The 16698-nt window shown below is 37.3% G+C and overlaps 4 protein-coding genes across 4 annotated transcripts in view; 2 read left to right on the top strand and 2 right to left on the bottom strand.

Annotated features, from left to right (window-relative positions):
• Positions 1 to 2424, top strand: part of LOC145782278 (rho guanine nucleotide exchange factor 10-like protein) — a 28182-nt gene extending 25758 nt beyond the window's left edge. Inside the window, exon 25 of the mRNA XM_082594067.1 lies at positions 314 to 2424. Within this exon, the coding sequence (XP_082450193.1) occupies positions 314 to 481 (168 nt within the window). The 3' untranslated portion in view covers positions 482 to 2424. The remainder of the gene's footprint in view (positions 1 to 313) is intronic.
• A 339-nt stretch (positions 2425 to 2763) lies between these two features.
• LOC145781865 (tubulin-folding cofactor B-like) lies at positions 2764 to 4951 on the bottom strand. The gene has a single exon (XM_082593546.1). It carries the CDS (start codon positions 4869 to 4871, stop codon positions 4140 to 4142), a length of 732 nt encoding a protein of 243 aa, XP_082449672.1. The 5' UTR covers positions 4872 to 4951; the 3' UTR covers positions 2764 to 4139.
• Positions 4952 to 4954: 3 nt separating this feature from the next.
• LOC145781863 (Fanconi anemia group I protein-like) lies at positions 4955 to 10033 on the bottom strand. Its single transcript, XM_082593545.1, has one exon. The coding sequence runs from the start codon at positions 9998 to 10000 to the stop codon at positions 6035 to 6037; it is 3966 nt and encodes a 1321-aa protein (XP_082449671.1). The 5' UTR covers positions 10001 to 10033; the 3' UTR covers positions 4955 to 6034.
• A 4203-nt stretch (positions 10034 to 14236) lies between these two features.
• LOC145781997 (protein LLP homolog) lies at positions 14237 to 16434 on the top strand. Its single transcript, XM_082593720.1, has 2 exons — positions 14237 to 14483; positions 15863 to 16434. Exons 1-2 carry the CDS (start codon positions 14291 to 14293, stop codon positions 16036 to 16038), a joined length of 369 nt encoding a protein of 122 aa, XP_082449846.1. The 5' UTR covers positions 14237 to 14290; the 3' UTR covers positions 16039 to 16434.
• Positions 16435 to 16698: the final 264 nt, after the last annotated feature.

Raw genomic sequence — 16698 nt, 5'->3', positions numbered from 1 at the left:
GATTAAAAGTGTTGTTTTCTTTTTTTATTTATTTAGAAAACGGTTTTGCATACTTAAATTACTTACAGAGACGTTAAATCACTGACACAGTGACACAAGCTCAGCCACCCAAGTTGACGATGCTGCTCCTTGTTGATTCCGTCGTCCACTAAATGGGGACTGAAGGACTGAGCAAGAAATAAGTTGTTTAACCTCTTCACACGACGCATTGCTTGATTATGTAACTTTTTTGTTTATACTGTAGAACTTTTCAAAAACCTGGTATGTTCTCCAAGCAGTATTGGATAGAATATTTACTGATGTTTTTCCACAGCTGACATTCATCAACTGGCACGACAAGTCAACCCGTCACTGCCCGGTAGTGTTGGCTTGCGGGGAAGGATATCGGCGCTTTGAAAGCGAAAAGAACAGCAAACAACCAGCAAACCAAACAGACAACCATTCCCCTACCATCTTATGCTGGAAAGTGGTCAGTGGATAACCAGTTACCAAACATCCTTTGCAACTACCAGTTACCAGCTATCATTCATCCAGATTGTCTCTGAACATTGAAACCCGACTGCCGAAACCTCCCGGGGTTTTGATGCGGCTTGTCTGAGTGGGTTTTGACATTTAAATCATTACAGAATTACACATGTTTGGAGTATTAGGACGAATGCACTTAATTACAAATACTAGAATCAAATTATTTAGTCGCATCTGGAGCGATCGGGACCGTTCTGTTTGGGAGGTTTGAAGAATCTATGAAGCCCGCTGCTGTGGCCGATTTAAAAAGGCGAAAAACTGTCAACTTGAAGCTACTGCCTGTTTGAATAAGCTTTGCTTGTAAAAAATGTAACGTTTACTTTGCCACGTTTTGTCCAATGTTACTAAACAATTCTGTGATTGTCGGTGGGTATTTTACCTTGCCTCGGGTGCATTACGTCATCATCATTTACTTCACAGACAGCAAATCAGTCGTTGAATCATTGTAAAAACGACTGAGTTTCTGTTTGGGTTATAGAGTCGATTGGAATTTCGGGCATTGCTCGAGCAATGCTGACCTTTTGCATAAAGTTGTTGTATCCACAATATGATCACCGGAATACTGGTGTTTCATGCTGAACATCCTTTCAACTTTCTGATGCCAGTTCTGAGTATTCTCCTGCCGTCTCTCATCATCATCATTCAAATTCGGTGTTGTCTCTGGTCGTGGCCGATTCTTTCCTTGCAGCGATTGCCTTCACTCCTATTCTCCATCTCGTTCTGTCCGTGGCATCTAAACTTCGTAAACTCTGTATTGTCACATGTGGCAGCGTAGAGTCTGTAGTAAAGTTAATAAGCAACTATTTTGGTTGACTGACTTCTGACATTTATCAATTTGTATTTCTTCCCAATTTACCTACAAGTTCTTTTAAATGATGCATGCCATGTGTTTTTCACCTATTGTTGCGTCTGAAGAATCGAGCGATTTTGTATAAAATAACGTGAATTTTGTTGCACTTGACAACGTCAACCGTGACGTCATTGTGATGTCAATGTTGGACGGCGTGGCCATGACGTGGATGATTGGTGACGAAGGCCATGATGTCACTAAGCGATTTTTCATTGTGCATGTGGAGACTACTTTTAACGCACTTTTTCTGCTGTTCCGGTGCAATTTGTAAATGACTTTGTATGGCTAAACTTTTTATTGTTGTTTTTGTTTAGTATATTTGTTGTTGATGTTTTGAAAACTTTTATTGATGAACTAATCGTTTAACGGTTTATTGATGAACTAATCAGTTAAGTTGGCCCCAGCCAGCAAATGCGTCCTTTTTCACGTCTGTCGACGTTGGATCAATGTCACAAATGACTGATTTGCCAGCGTGGGTAAGACACATTCGCGAACAACTATGTGCCAGTGGTTGAATTTTTATTGCAGACCCCAGAGCAAATCAACTCGTTTGTATCGCAATAATGTTGACCCGACATTACTTTAAAGGTTTATTTTCACCAGAAGCGTTTTGTTAAGCAACAATACAAATTGTTTTCATCCCCGTAACCTAGCAACGATATCAGCTGATTTGTATAAACGTATTGCTTTACTTTACTGTGATCTGTCCTTGATTCATTATACTAACTATCCACATCCGAGCTCAATTATCTTTTGTTTGATTTCTTGCAATGTTCAATCAGTTTAAGTGTATCGATGTGTGCCATCTCTGTAATCATCTTGTCTGTGTTGGGCGGCGATCAAACGTCATATGACGCAATTTCGTTGTTTTTAGCCCCACACAAGACGTTCTTCGCCAACCTTTATGACGCAGCATGACGTTTCACCCTGATCGCGTCACGCGTCGTTGCAGTTCGGTGGTTGAACCGCATGACTGACGTTTCATTGCATTTAGTTTTCGATGTGTGCTTAAAACCTGGGAATAACCAAATAAAACAGCTTCTAGAACACATCCTGTCTCCTTTTTTGACGGTGCATTTTAAGTTCAATGGCCAAGCAGCACGTGTCAAGGCCATGTGATGCACTAAACTTCCAATCTAAAGTCGAGCCAAAATTGGTCGGACGCCTACGACAGACCGTTTCCTAGGGGTGCTTGAACAATCGATGAATGCTTTGTGACAGTTTTAGGTCATGAGATAGGATATCGTACAATTCACACAAAAAATTTACAAATTTATTTTAATCATCTTTAATCCAAGACTGGCGGAAAAACGTTAAGCACCTAAATGCTCTTCCCTTTTTGATGCTGCCAATGTTTAACAGATTTCTTTCTAAACTGAACGTTGTGCAGTCGTAGCGGTGATTTTATTTGAAAAGAAAATACAGGACAAAAACATTAATTACTGTTTCATGCACGACACAGTGAAATCAATATTTGTATCAAAACTGAGTTTTAACAGCAGCAACACGTCAACAAAAAATTATTTCAAGTACAAGATTTTCACCATTACGAGTTTGAATGTGTTCACTAAAACATTGTATTTCATTGAAAACACTTTAAACCCACAACTGCAATTTAACTTCCTGTTCCATTATTCTAATCAATCCGGTTAACGGCATAGTCAATACACCGTCTATTTTTAAATGGCAAATAAACAGAATTATGATTATGCAACTTCTTTTTACCAATGATTGGTAAACGTTTGAGTTTTGCAATCCTTTTGTTATTCCATGGACAATGTGGTTACCCGATATGCACAAATCGGCTCCCTCTATGAAAGATGCCGCCTCAGAATAAACACAAATACAGTTACAAAATGTTGGCCAGTAATAGTTTATTACTTTATACGACAAAGCCACAGCAATGTTTAGCAGCAAACGTTTTCTGCAACCATGCTCGCTGTCTCAGCGAGTTTCCAGCCTTTGTGCTGATAGAAGAAACTCAAGGTTAGACCCATGGCGCAATAAGGTTATTATTGCTAGGCAAGTACAAAAAACTTAAATGATACCAAACATGGGACTGTACCAATACTGCGACACTCAATAGTTACGCGGTAATATTTTATAACAAAGCAAAATTCTTATCAAACCATAAACCACACTCATAGTGGTGTTTTTCCCATTGTATTAAACTGAGTATAGCCAATAGCCATGGACTTATTTATGGCCATTTGATAAGATGAACTTCGCATTGAAAATCTCTGCTTGACATGCTGGTAATTCTAATTGCGTGTGTTGACACGAGGAAAATTTGTTGATATTATTACTTATATTAGACAGGCTTAATGAAATGAAGAGACAAATACACCTGTTGGTCTGCACATATAACGGAACAAAGCATAAAACGAGAACACAAACTGTACATAAATTACATGTGTGCTGAACTTCTCTCACATAGAAAGAAAACTCAAAAGAAACTTGTTGAACACCAAAAAGTTCGGATGTTTATCAGGATGACTTACTTCTCCACCATCAGCATCAGATGAACGCTACAACCACTGCGAGAGAGAATAAAAGGAACTTATGACAGCACTTGCCATTCTTGAGTTGCAATGAATTTGCATCACGCGATATGCATTGCTTAGCAGAAAAAAATATGACATTCTTAAAGAGCTAAACAATTTTCATTAAAAAATGAAAAAGATATGACACTTATGACAAACAATCAAACATTCACGATGAAAATACTGGGATTTTTCAGCTGAGAAAATCCGTAGAATTAGGCCTACATTTCCTCATCTTCATCCAGATCTAATTCTTCAAAATCACCGCATTCAACATGCTTCGGCTTCACAAATGCCCCATAGCCTTGCTCACATACAAAATAGGACTTTCCTTTAACAGTTCCATTATGTTTCCCATAAGGTTCATCGTACTGTACCCCCACCCATACACTGGGCTTGAATTCTGTGTATCCAACATATTTTACTTCACCACGACGTACCATTTGTCCAGGTACAGTTACTTTGCAACGGGAACCCACTTTTATTCTTTGCAATGCATTTTCGTCTTCAATTTTTTGTTCTTCTTCCATTTGTTTACGAGTTTCCTGATCTTCAGGGTCGAATTTTCCAAGTTTGTTTCGTTTTAAAAATGAACGCACAGTACCTTGTCGTTTTTCATAAGCTTTGTCAGAAAGCTCAAACTTATCAACATTGGAAACGTCTGTGTAGTTTTGGACTCCACCTGGATTTTTATCAACAACATTAATCCTCATATCATCGTCAATATGGTAAGACCCCAACAGTGCTTCTGGATTGTCCAACTTGAATAAGAACTTGTCATTTTTGGAGTAAACATCCAGTTGCATATACTGAGTTGTAGAACCAGTTATTAGTTCCAATTTTTGCATAAGTTCGCCAATCGTTAAACTTTTGTCAAATCTGCGTTCACTCACGAACTTAGTTAGGCTGCTACTCACAGAGACCCGCAAAATGCTTGCTGTTTGGACTTCCATGAAGGCTGTCACTATTAAACCAATCTGGCAAAAAAAAGAAAGTTTTTTACAGCAATATTACATGCCCAACTTAAAGAAACCCCTCTGCAAAAAAGGTTGTACATTTAAATGTTGAGAACAGCAGAACAATGTCAAGACGATAAGTAGATGATTACCAATGACGCGATAAGATGTTGTGAAAACAATGGTAAACTAAAATAAAAATTCGAACTTTTTTGGCAAGAAAACGAATAACATTATGTACTTCTCTTCCGACGTTACACGAACGCAAAATGCAAACAATCAATTTTTTTTTATATATTAATATTAACACTAGGGCCTAAATCCTTCTAGTACCCTCAAGCTTGTCAAGCATTTTATTACAACAAACCAACCAGATAGAGCTAGGCAGTGATAGCGCTCCAAAATGCATGGATGACCAAATTACATGCTGCCACACCAAACAACTTTCTACAATTTGCAGTAGTGTTGGCATCCCAAGATACACGATATTTATCAATTAAGCTTCAATTTTGGGAAATACATTTGTTGTGCGAATAACATTTCCATAATGTTTGTTATGATTATATATACAGTATTTCGCCAAAAGAATATAAGCTGAACTAGAAAACGACAGCAAGCTCTAAAAAAACAAAGATCTCAAAAATTATCAAACACCAGCTGAGGCCAGTTGTACTCACTTGGTCAAAAAATCTATTGTTAATAAAACATTTTTTTAATAAGTCCAGCAATCCAACACTGATCTGCACTGGGATAGGCCTACCCTGGATACATTTACGATTATTATTTTGCATCTATTGCAACACAACTGGCAGTTAAAGGCAATTCAATCATCGATTTAGTTGTTCCCATTTTAAGCACCCATAAAGTGGCTTGTCAATTAACACCTGTATATATGCTTTCAATGGGGGCACACCAACAAACTGAAAAGTGTTGGTCCAACCCCTCTTGAAAGCAGAAGCTTCGCCGCTTGAGCATACAACCAACAAACCAGTGTTTATGATCGTGAAAAAAATCAATAAAATAAACGGATAACTATGAAAGTTTGAAAAGGGCATAAAACTTTTTCTTGAACATAAATGCAACGAAAGTACATGAAAAAATGATCATCTCCTCAGTAAGATATCAGATCTCATGGCAGTTCATCAGTGGCTTTGACATCATCATTCCACACGAGGTCGCTTGCTGGATGACTCGTCGCTCTCATCATCATTATCATCACCACCATCTTTCGATGCTTCTTGTTCGTTCATAGTGATGCGTATGACGTCACTGCGTATTCTAAAGTCGCGCGACGTGGGCAGGTGATAGGATTTCATAAAGTCGATTTTTGTACGGCGAGCAAGAAGGATGAGATTATGCTCTTGTTGTTCGATGGAGAACACAAGACGTGCTATGCTCTTACTCTCTCGGAGGATTTTTGCCTTCCCAAGAGTTGATGAAGCTTGAACTTTCTTTGCCGACTTCTTCCCTGCCGCTTGTCCTCTGACGCCATCTGCGCACTGCAGGTTTTGCGCATGCATTATGAAGCCATAGACAGGCCTCATGAGGTCAGAACCAACAAACGAGATCAGCTTTTCGTAGCGCGACGGTATGCTGCCTTTTCCCTGCTGGTGGAGCCATAAGTAATATTTACAGAAGTGGGTGAGAAAGGTGAAGACGTTTGCGAATCCATTGATAACAGTCTCCACGTGTTGTGGCTGCCTGATTGAGGTGAATGACAATTCTAACAACCCAACACCAACAGTGCAGATGGTAACACAAATCGAATTCTCAATCTTTCGCCGCCTCTCTTGCAGCGCTTCATCTACATCACTATCACCTTTGCTCTCATCTCCAGATCCTACCATACAACCTTTTAGATGCTGAAGCAGCCACTCCATATTGCTGATTATGCGATCAAGGTGATGAATCACAAGTGGGATCGCATGGTGAGCATTTTCATCAGTGATAATCTGGTACGTCGTGGCAATCTCCGAGTCTTCAGCTTCCTCCACAGAACCAATTTTTGTGTGAAGATCAAAAGATAAGTCTCTAAAGGGTAGTTCAGGATGAGACATTGAAATAGAGCTTGTTTGCAAATGAGAAGAGATGAGACGCTTTACACTGGTTACATCATCTATCTTGCTCTCAACACATAATTTTCTCCACCAATCAGTGAATTGTCCTATATCCTCTGTGGTAGCATGGGCAGATGCTAGGGGCACCATTGTATCTAGAATGGATAGCAACTCTGAAAGAACTTTCCTTTCATTGGCTGATAAAGGAGCATCATTGGTGACAAATGGGATAGCGACACGTTGCAACCTTTTGGTAAGCTTCATTAAGTTATTTTGCTGTGTTCCGTCATCGTTGCAAAGTGACATCACAAAATCAATCACTTTATCGTTATGCCAGGCGCTCATGTATTGCAAGGCAGTGTGAAAACATTCCAAGCAGGTCAGTGTAACGGGGGATCGGTCCATCGCATTCTTCTCAACCATGAACTTGTGAAGACATGCTGATGCTGCGTTTTTGACATAATCAACTACTTCATTCTGATTAGAATCTCCAACACCATGAAAGTAACCATGGTCTCTCCCATGCTGTAACACAGCCAGGAGAGTAGATACAACATGTTTGAGGAAATGTTCAGACGATTCCAGTGAGCGAACGTCCACGTGAGCGTTGTCACAAAATATACTTGAAACCATGTTAGATAAGCCAGCAAGGGTGGATGAGGACATTACCATGTCTATGTGACATTGCTTTATATTTGTGACCTCCATAACTTTTTTGTAGCACTGAAACAATGATAAAATTGTATTAGCACCTTCATTTGTCTTGACAAACATGAAATAATTATACTCTATCAGCACTTGGTAAATAGATAAAAGGAGGCCATGGGTTGGAGCATCACTCTTAGACGAAGCTGCGTTGCTTCTCTCAATGTTGAAGTCTTCCAGTTCACTTTTGCACATCCTAGTGGTAAGAGACTTGAACAAATCATGCACTCGTTCAGTCAATCCCTCATCTAGAATATCTTCTTCTCCCATTTTATCTGAGTCGTTCATAATCTGAACATGTCGGACCACATGATGAACAAGAGCAAGAAGGATCTGAAGTGGCTCTTGGATTTGGTTTTCTGATTTAACAAAACATCGATCGATTAAGAGTGGAGGAATGACGTCATCATCTTCCACATAGTATACCCCTATGTGTTCCAACAAATTTTCGATGATAATTGAAGACAGCCGAGGATTGGCTATGGCAACGCTATGCAAGCCACAATATAGCTCGGTTCTAACAGCACACTGCTGAACCAAGCAACGCTTGAGTGCCTGAAGGATTTCGACACAAAGCATCCTGTTATGGGCATGACTGGGAAAAGACGGCGTGCTGCTTGATTGAGATGAAAATATGGATTGAGAAGACTGGCTTGAGACCTGACTCATTGTGATTGGATCAGTCAGTGGAAAGTTGCTTAAAATAAGAAGAAAACCGTGAAGAGCAGAAAGCCTTGAATTCACCTCCCGAGAGGAGAGAGTTTTCCGGAGCACCAGCATGAGGCTGTTGCGGAGGGAGGAATTGATTTTAAGGAGAGGAAGAAGAGCAGGAAGAAGCTTACAGACATTGTAGGGATGCATTACCATCAAGTCGTCAAACATTATCTTAATCTGACTGCTAGATTGTATCAATGCTTGGGGGTAATGTTTTGCTATCGACCGTAACAAATCTATGTAAACATAAGCAGGGGAGTTACCGCTAATCTGGATCCGGTTCAAAAGTTGGCTGATTATTTCATTGCGTGCAGGTTTGTGGGTCTTAAAAGTTAATGCAAGAATCACATTCCCAATGTCACAAGCATCTTCTTGAGGAGTTCCTTTTACTCGAATCTTCTTCTCAAATAATTTTCCAAATGGACCAGGTTTGGGTCCATAGAATGTCATAAGACTGAAACCAAGGTCAATGATCCCATGGGCAACTTCCTCCCACCCCTGGCTACAATTGGACACCACTTCAAGAAGTAACTTCTTTATCTTTGGTGGCGCCGGAGCAAGTTCTTTCAAGTATTTAGAAGTGCTAATTTTATAGCCATCTTGCAAACACTTGAAGACCAGTGACCTTAACAATGTCACCGCCTCATCATTGTACCTGCTATCACAAACAAGCACAAGAACCAGAGATATAAAAAAGGGAGTAATGATGTCTATTGACAAGCTTACTTTGATATTTTTCAGTAATTTTAAAAGGGCTTTTCCAAGCAATTGGTTTTGCTTTAAAGCATTTGTGAAGTAAAGCAACACAGTTCCTTCGACAAACAGAAGCTCATTTTGGTTTGCACTGCAATTGTCTGCCTCATCTATGACATCATCACTGATTTCATTGGATGATTGTGCTTGCCTATTTAAAGCATTGAAATGATTGATCACACCAAGTAGAATCGGCTGTGTCTTGCTGCAACTACTACCCAGTTGGAGACATTGAAAAACAAATGCTGGAAGCTCTTGTGGTTCAATGTTCTTCATCTCAACCAACAATTTGCGAACTACAGCATCTGCTTCAGATGATGTAAGATGAAGATCTTTAAACATGTTGACCAAGTGAATGATGAAATCCTTCTTCCATTCACATAAGCACAATTCTTCAATCACATGATGCTTGTACTCTGAGCCGGTTAATATCATTTTTGACTTGTCAATCTTCACACTAGTATGCTGATGGACTACTTCCAGCAACTTTTGAAATAACTTAAGATAAAGCTGTTGACCTGCACTTCCTTTTTTCACCTTTTCAAGTAAAATTGAGCATAGTTCTGATAGAGAATTTGTTGATAAATTGTTAGCTTCATTGTTTAAAATGCAGATTAACTCTGTAAGTATTGAATTGCTGGTGTCCAACTCCAATAAATCAATTGATTTCTTATAAAGATGAAGAATTTCCATGGCATGTTTTGAACCACCATTTCCATAACCAAAAAGAATAGCCTTCAAAACACTCAAACCACTTTGTTTGTTGTTGGTAATAATTGAGGGAATGATTTGGTCTAATATTTCAATAACTGAATGAGCTGGTATAGTGTTCAATGTGTCTTGCAGTTTAGAAAAGTTTTTTTCTTCAAAAAGTTGTGCCAGCACAGTAGCAGACATTTTAAATTGGAGCAACGACTAAATATTGCTCAAAAACAATCCTATTCTTGCTACAGTATAAGGTATACTTCCTTTAAGACATTATTACTACACAGCGCATGTAAATATTTCCTTTCAGCAACATTAACCTGAATTTCAAAAATATTTAATGTTAACAAAAATGAAGATGGATTAGTTGAATCTTTATCCTCGAAATGGAAAAGCTTCTTTGAGAGCTTAATCTTGGCAGTTTCATATACTTGTAGAGGCTTTGAACCACTGACGCAGGCCCGGTCATCGAGGTAGACAGAGTGAAGTTTCCGAACACCGAGGAATTATTCCATCCATTAGGTGCCGCTGAATGGATGGCAGTCCTTAACACGCATTGTTCAAACATGACACTAAAAAAACTTAACATGCACATCCCGAGAGTCGAACCAAAGCCGCTTCATCTTGAAGCTTCTTGGTTCACGAAGTCATAGTTAACCAACAACGTACTGGAACCGTACGTTGTCAAACCCAGCATTTCATCGTTTAAGCTATATAATACCACATGTTAACAAAAGTCGTTAATAATAGTAAATATTTGATGTTGTAAGCACCGAGATGCTTTTTCATCATTCTGATATACACAACGCATTTGCTGTTAATTAGGTTAACAGCTAGTTTCATAACTAATAAGTAATAACTCTAACCATCAATAACATCTGATACACATATTATATCATACGGTATAAACTTTTAGAAGACATATTAGTGGGAGCAGAAAATGAAAAAATACGGTCATATATACATGAAAAATACATACACAATAATACTGTCACTTAATACATAACATCATAAGATGATTTCAAGGTAAATTTCAATGGATCACTGCTCCAGTGCTTGTCAAGCCTTGCCTTGAATGCATTCAAGCTAAGTGCATTTATGACTGTTGTTGGCAAATTATTCCAGGCATTTACTACACGTACTGTGAAAAAGTTACTTCTCAGCCTTGACATAGTTTGTGGCTTATACAATTTTAAGTTATGGCCTCTTGTATTATAGGTATTTGGATTCATTTGAAATAATGCAGTATAATTTACATCATAAAAACCATTTAAATATTTATACATATGTTAAACAAACTTTAACTTGCTAGAAAATGAGTGAAAGTATATCAAAGTTACTATTTGAGTTTAAAGTTTGAATTTAAGTTACTATTGTAAACAAACAGTTTAACTCTCCATTTTGTTTCTAGTCTGGTCTTCATCGCAAAACATCAGGGACGATTAGCATTAGCTACCTTTGTGCCATTAAACACGTTCGGTAGGCTGTATGATATTTTCTATTTTCAACAGTGGTTCTGCTGCAGTCAAAAATAGAATAAAAACAGAACCAGTTTTGTGAAAACAGCTTCACTCTTTTTCCCACCAAAAATATGTAATTTGCAGTGTCTGGTTTCTTCGTCTTCACGCGAAATGGCCAATCTTCTAACAACGTAAATGTAGCGGTTGATTTGTTTCACAGTATGGGAACTATCACGTAGTTCAGTTCAGTTTGTTTTTATTTCTAACCATCACAACGAAGAACAATACATATGCCAAACACAGTAGAGGTCTAGAAAAAGGTAGAAGCGACAAAACGCGGACGTTATACCGTGCATGATACTAATGCAAGACAATTAGTTCAAAATATGGCAAGATTGCAAACTTGCAACACCTTAGTAAAATTTTAAAAGTTTAGAAAAAAAACAAAGAAAGAAAAAAAAACCAACTGATTTTTTTATTTTTAAATTTATATGAGTGTGGCGCTAATTTCTACATGAGTAAAAAAATAAAATAATAAAAAAGACAAAATAGACAGTTGCAATGTTGCCCTTGGTACGTTATCAAAACGTGCTGATGGTCTTGAGGGGAACACACTTGATACATTTTTTTGTTTACAGGTTTGTCACTGGGATATTAATTTCAAAAGTATGTTCTGAGATATACTTCTTTTGACATGTTTGTAATCGTTTTTATTTGCAAAGAAATAATGTGGGCAATTAAATTTATCCCAATTATCAATAAAGCACCCTAAATTCAGTCATCAAACTTTTGAATTGGAAACATTAATTTTATTCGTGCGTAACCAGCCTTGCCAGCGTTTCTGGCTTGCATGTGGATTACGTTAACGTTACTTTAATTTTTAGAAATAAATGGTTTCAACGCTCACCTTTACGAAAACACAGCAAGAGCAAGTAGCGTTTGTTCAACTTTAAGTTTGCTTTCGGTTGGTTATGCCTATGTGCTTTTGTAACACATTTCGTGGACAGCTGTTCATTTGGTGAAACATACGGTAATGAATTTACAGGCAACATAATATTGAACATCTGTTAACATTTTTGACCAGGGTTGCACTACTGCATGTAATGTAAGATTCAGTGGCTCAACGTGATTGTTTCTTTTTTTTTTGGTGTTTACTTTTTTTTAAAAACTATAGTCCATGTGCGTATTTGCGATCATTTTTTCAAGGACCTATAAAAAACATATCTGGTAATTTAAACAATTATATTTGAAATATATTTTCGTACTCTTAAATGTGTATTAATTTGGTGGTATTTTTGTGTGTAATAAAACTACAATAGCACGTTTTGTGGTTGCTATATTCATTGCAAAACATGTCCAAACACCACTATGATTTTGGCGGAATAATTCTGTGCGATCCGCATATTTAAATGAACCGTAAAAAATGCGCAGTAAATAATGCGATGACAGAGACAACATGCGGACTTTGTTAAAAGTACTTCGGGTGGACATATTGGATGCAACCTAATTCGTACCATGAACAATTCGTACCTTGAAAAGATCAAGAGAAAAAATTAAAAAAAGCCGAAGTTGCTGATCGCAGTTTCCGCAAACGAACAAAAACTGTTAGGATCATTACCAGAAATTTTAAAATGTTTGCGGAAACTCCGATCAACCCTAACCCCTGACCCTTTTAAAATGTTTGCGGAAACTCCGATCAACCTTAACCCTAAACCTTTTATAATGTTTGCAGAAACTGCAATCAGCGACTTTGGCAAACTCGGGATCATTACCGGAAATTTTAAAATGTTTGCGGAAACTGCGATCAGCGATGTTCTATTTTTTCTCTCGATCTTTTCAGTTTGTTTGTTTTGCGGATACCGATACCCTAATCCTAACCCTTTCAAAATGTTTGCGGAAACTGCGATCTGCGACTTCAGCTTTTTTTAATTTTTTCTCTCAAACTTTTCAAGGTACGAACTGACGGTACGAATTGTTCATGGTACGAACTACGAATTAGGTTGCACCCGACATATTCATTTTTATGCTGCTTGAAAGTCAGGATGCCATTTTTTATTTTATATATTTTTTAGGAAAAATGAAGTTTTTCTTAAAACCTAATTTGAAAACCAAAAAACAAGTCATATATATAGTTAGCTTAAAAGTATAAAACCTATACGAGTTATAATAACATTATTTATAAATAAATTGTTAATTTTTTTTCTGTCAAATAATTTTTAATTGCAAAATATTTACAAATTTGTGAAGTGGAAATACGCAAATCCTGAATGCAACCCATTTCGTCCCCTGAATAGATTGAGAGAAAAAATAGAACAAAGACTATGACTTATATGAAGCTACCAAAGAAGTTTTCTCATTCCAAGGATAATGGTTCCTACAATCATTCAATTATTTGCATGGCCATTGAAAGCCTAAATTGGACCTGATATCGATAACATTCTTGGGCCAGAAGAACAATACACGGCTAAAACAAGAACTAAAGTATGTGTGACGTTTTCTTCAACCTCTTGGGCCCTTGGAAAGATCCAGAAGCACAAAATCATCCGAGATTCTAAAGTACCACCTGATATCACCATTAGTTGTTTGCTTGTCAAATCTCATGTAGTCAATCCCGTTTGCACATTTAGCATATTTGTAACATAATTGAACTTCAAAAACATCCTTAAATATATTTTTCACCTTTCAGTATAAAACAATTTTTTTATTGTATCACCAAATACATGTGGTTGTTGTGAATGCCTCCATATAAACTTTCTGTAAAAAGCTTGAATCTTTTCAGTTTTATTTTGTACTGCTATTTTTAAAAAGTGGCTTCCCATTAGCTATAACATCTTTTATTTACTTTTATTTTATTTACATTCTTTGCTTTTGTGCCTTGGTTTGAATTGCATTGGGGGTTTTGCTAGTTGTTGTTACTTATATCTTGACGAGACAATAGCTTGGTTGTTTTTATTTTTTATGCAGACTTACTGGTACATGTTGTCATTTGAAACACAAAGTTGTGCCAAATAAAATTTAAAACATGGCAAAAAGTTTGAGAAGTAAATGGAAACGAAAAATGAGAGCTGTCAAACGTGATAAAAACGATAAAAGAGTATTAGCAAAATTAAAAGAAACTATAAAAAACACAAAAGTTGTGATGACTGAAGATATGGTTCGTTTTAAAGAGAGAGATGAACTTCTTCAGAAAGAAAGAACAGATAAACTGAAGTCAGGTATGGCTTGTCTGTGATGTGCAGTTTTAAAAACAAGTTGACTTGCTATCATATTTGTAATTTTTATAGGCTAGCAGAATTTATTCTATCATATTGTGTTGCAATGTGCTCAAAATGAGAAAATAATATTGGAGTGAATGCACGAAAAGTTAAACATGCCTACCACTTTGACACTTAATTGCGGGTGACTAATTTTCATCAAATGTTTATTATTTTAAAGCTTTTGAACATTTGCAACTTCATTTTCTATCCATGATTTAATTTACTTGATAGCTCTGCTTAACATTCCGCTTAGCATTGAGCACTCTTTTGTGGTATTAATACCATTTATCTTACACAATTAATCATTTTATCATACATACATATGTATAACTGCAGACAGGACGGCACAGTTTTGACCTTAAGGTCTCATCAGTGCAGTAAACATACACTAGATGTGAAAGCCTTATTATTATATACTATATATATAAATAATTCAGCGTGGTGATTTTTCCATTTGTGGTACGCAAGGAGCCACATTTGGGTACTTTCACCCACATTGCTAGAGTGCTCAAACTGCCGGAGCAGTAAGCTTTGGGCAATGCAACAGCAAGGTGTCTGCTAGCAGAGTACTCAATTGGTGAACCAAAAGCATTACATAATTGCAGACAGGACGGCACTGTTTCGACCTTAAGGTCGGCAGGATGGAACTTTTATTTTTAGCAAGGTATGTAGGTTGGGGAAAACTTGACATGTTTGTATTTCTTGGTAACCAGCCCCCCCCCCCCTACTTTGGACACGGCCTACTTTGGACTCGGCTTGTGCCAGTTTACTGTATATATATATTATATCATTGTATTGAACCATGGCTTACTGAACCAGATTTGCAAACCTATATAATTAAAATGTAACTACAGACAGGACGCCACTGTTTCCACTTGAAGGTACGGTATCCTTAGTGTAGTAAACATTCACTAAACAGAACATCTTATTACTATATAATTATAACAATATTAGGGTTTAATTTATTTTAAAAATTTTGTTAAACTTTTATCTTTAATCTTAAGATTATCTTGGCCACAAATTTTATGACCATTGTTATAATTAACTAAGTTTTATACTACGGTACTACTTTAGCATGTACATTACAAATGTCCAATTCAGGAATGGTAGTTGTACGTCCAGTTTTCAAAAAGAGCCTATGCCATCAAGCCTGTGGTTTAAATAGAAACTTGTTTGAAAATGCATTGAATATTCATCAATTTAATGTCATGATCGGATGCTGTGAAGTACAGCGTTTACTGATATTAACACTGCTATTGCATTGCTATGGACGAAAATTTATTGGTCGAAATTAGAACTGCCGTTCCGTTAAAAAAGTTTTTTTTTTTTTTTTTTAGAAACATCGGATACAATGCAAATGGATAAGAAGAGACTCACTTTGACGTTGGAAGATGAAAACGGAAACCAACCTGTCTGGTTGCATAAGAGGCAAGCTAAAAGATTGAAACGCACTAAAAAAATGAAGAAGAGGTTGAGAAAATCATACAAGAAACGACACAAAAACAACCTGTGATGTTGGACTTGCTTTGAAAGCATTTTGGATAAATTAATTGAGCCTTAAAATGAAAATGCTTTATTTCATGTTTTATGGTATAAATGCATAGTTACAACTAGGCACAGCTCGCAAGGGGATGTGGATTATTTTTGCTGCCGTGCGTTGTTTGTCGATGGTCTGTGTGTACTGTGTACTGATCCATTGATGGTTTGCGGCCGGTTACTCTGGAGTAAAATTTATTCTATGCTCACCACCATTCATTTCCGTTTGAGTCATTGAAATATTTTAATAAGACTTCTTGTTTGGCAAACAACTTAGTTTGTCCCCTCTATCGTAATGGTTTGGGAAGCTTGTCTAGTACCGTATTCTCTGTTTTCTCATTTTTTAAAGTATGATCTCGTGCATGGGCGCCGATCGCTCTGTAAAATTGGTGGGGACATTTACTAGGAAAGGTAGGAAGGGGCGACGAGCGAAGCGTACTAGAAAGATTGGGGGTCTGTTCTGACAAACAAACAAATACAGTAAGTACAAGTCTAATGCGATGTAGCCTATACTGTATTCAGGGGTGGCCAACTTCTCGTCGAATGGGATCGACTAAAAAATTTCTTATTTACTAGCGATCGACCGGTCGGTGATGAAGTCACTGAGCAATTTTGTGACACCATAAGATGTGTGGGA

Source organism: Aplidium turbinatum, chromosome 13 (genome assembly GCF_918807975.1).
Source record: "Aplidium turbinatum chromosome 13, kaAplTurb1.1, whole genome shotgun sequence".
Taxonomy (NCBI): Eukaryota; Metazoa; Chordata; class Ascidiacea; order Aplousobranchia; family Polyclinidae; genus Aplidium; species Aplidium turbinatum.
Note: the sequence above shows the minus strand (reverse complement) of the source record. Positions and strands in the feature narration are given on the sequence as shown.

Bases quoted from the DNA above. Each gene is read 5' to 3' on its own strand.
- LOC145781865 (XM_082593546.1), bottom strand. From the start codon at position 4,871: ATGGAAGTCCAAACAGCAAGCATTTTGCGGGTCTCTGTGAGTAGCAGC.
- LOC145781863 (XM_082593545.1), bottom strand. From the start codon at position 10,000: ATGTCTGCTACTGTGCTGGCACAACTTTTTGAAGAAAAAAACTTTTCT.
- LOC145781997 (XM_082593720.1), top strand. From the start codon at position 14,291: ATGGCAAAAAGTTTGAGAAGTAAATGGAAACGAAAAATGAGAGCTGTC. The intron at 14,484-15,862 runs GTATGGCTTGTC...TTTTTTTTTTAG, and splicing joins AACAGATAAACTGAAGTCAG to AAACATCGGATACAATGCAA.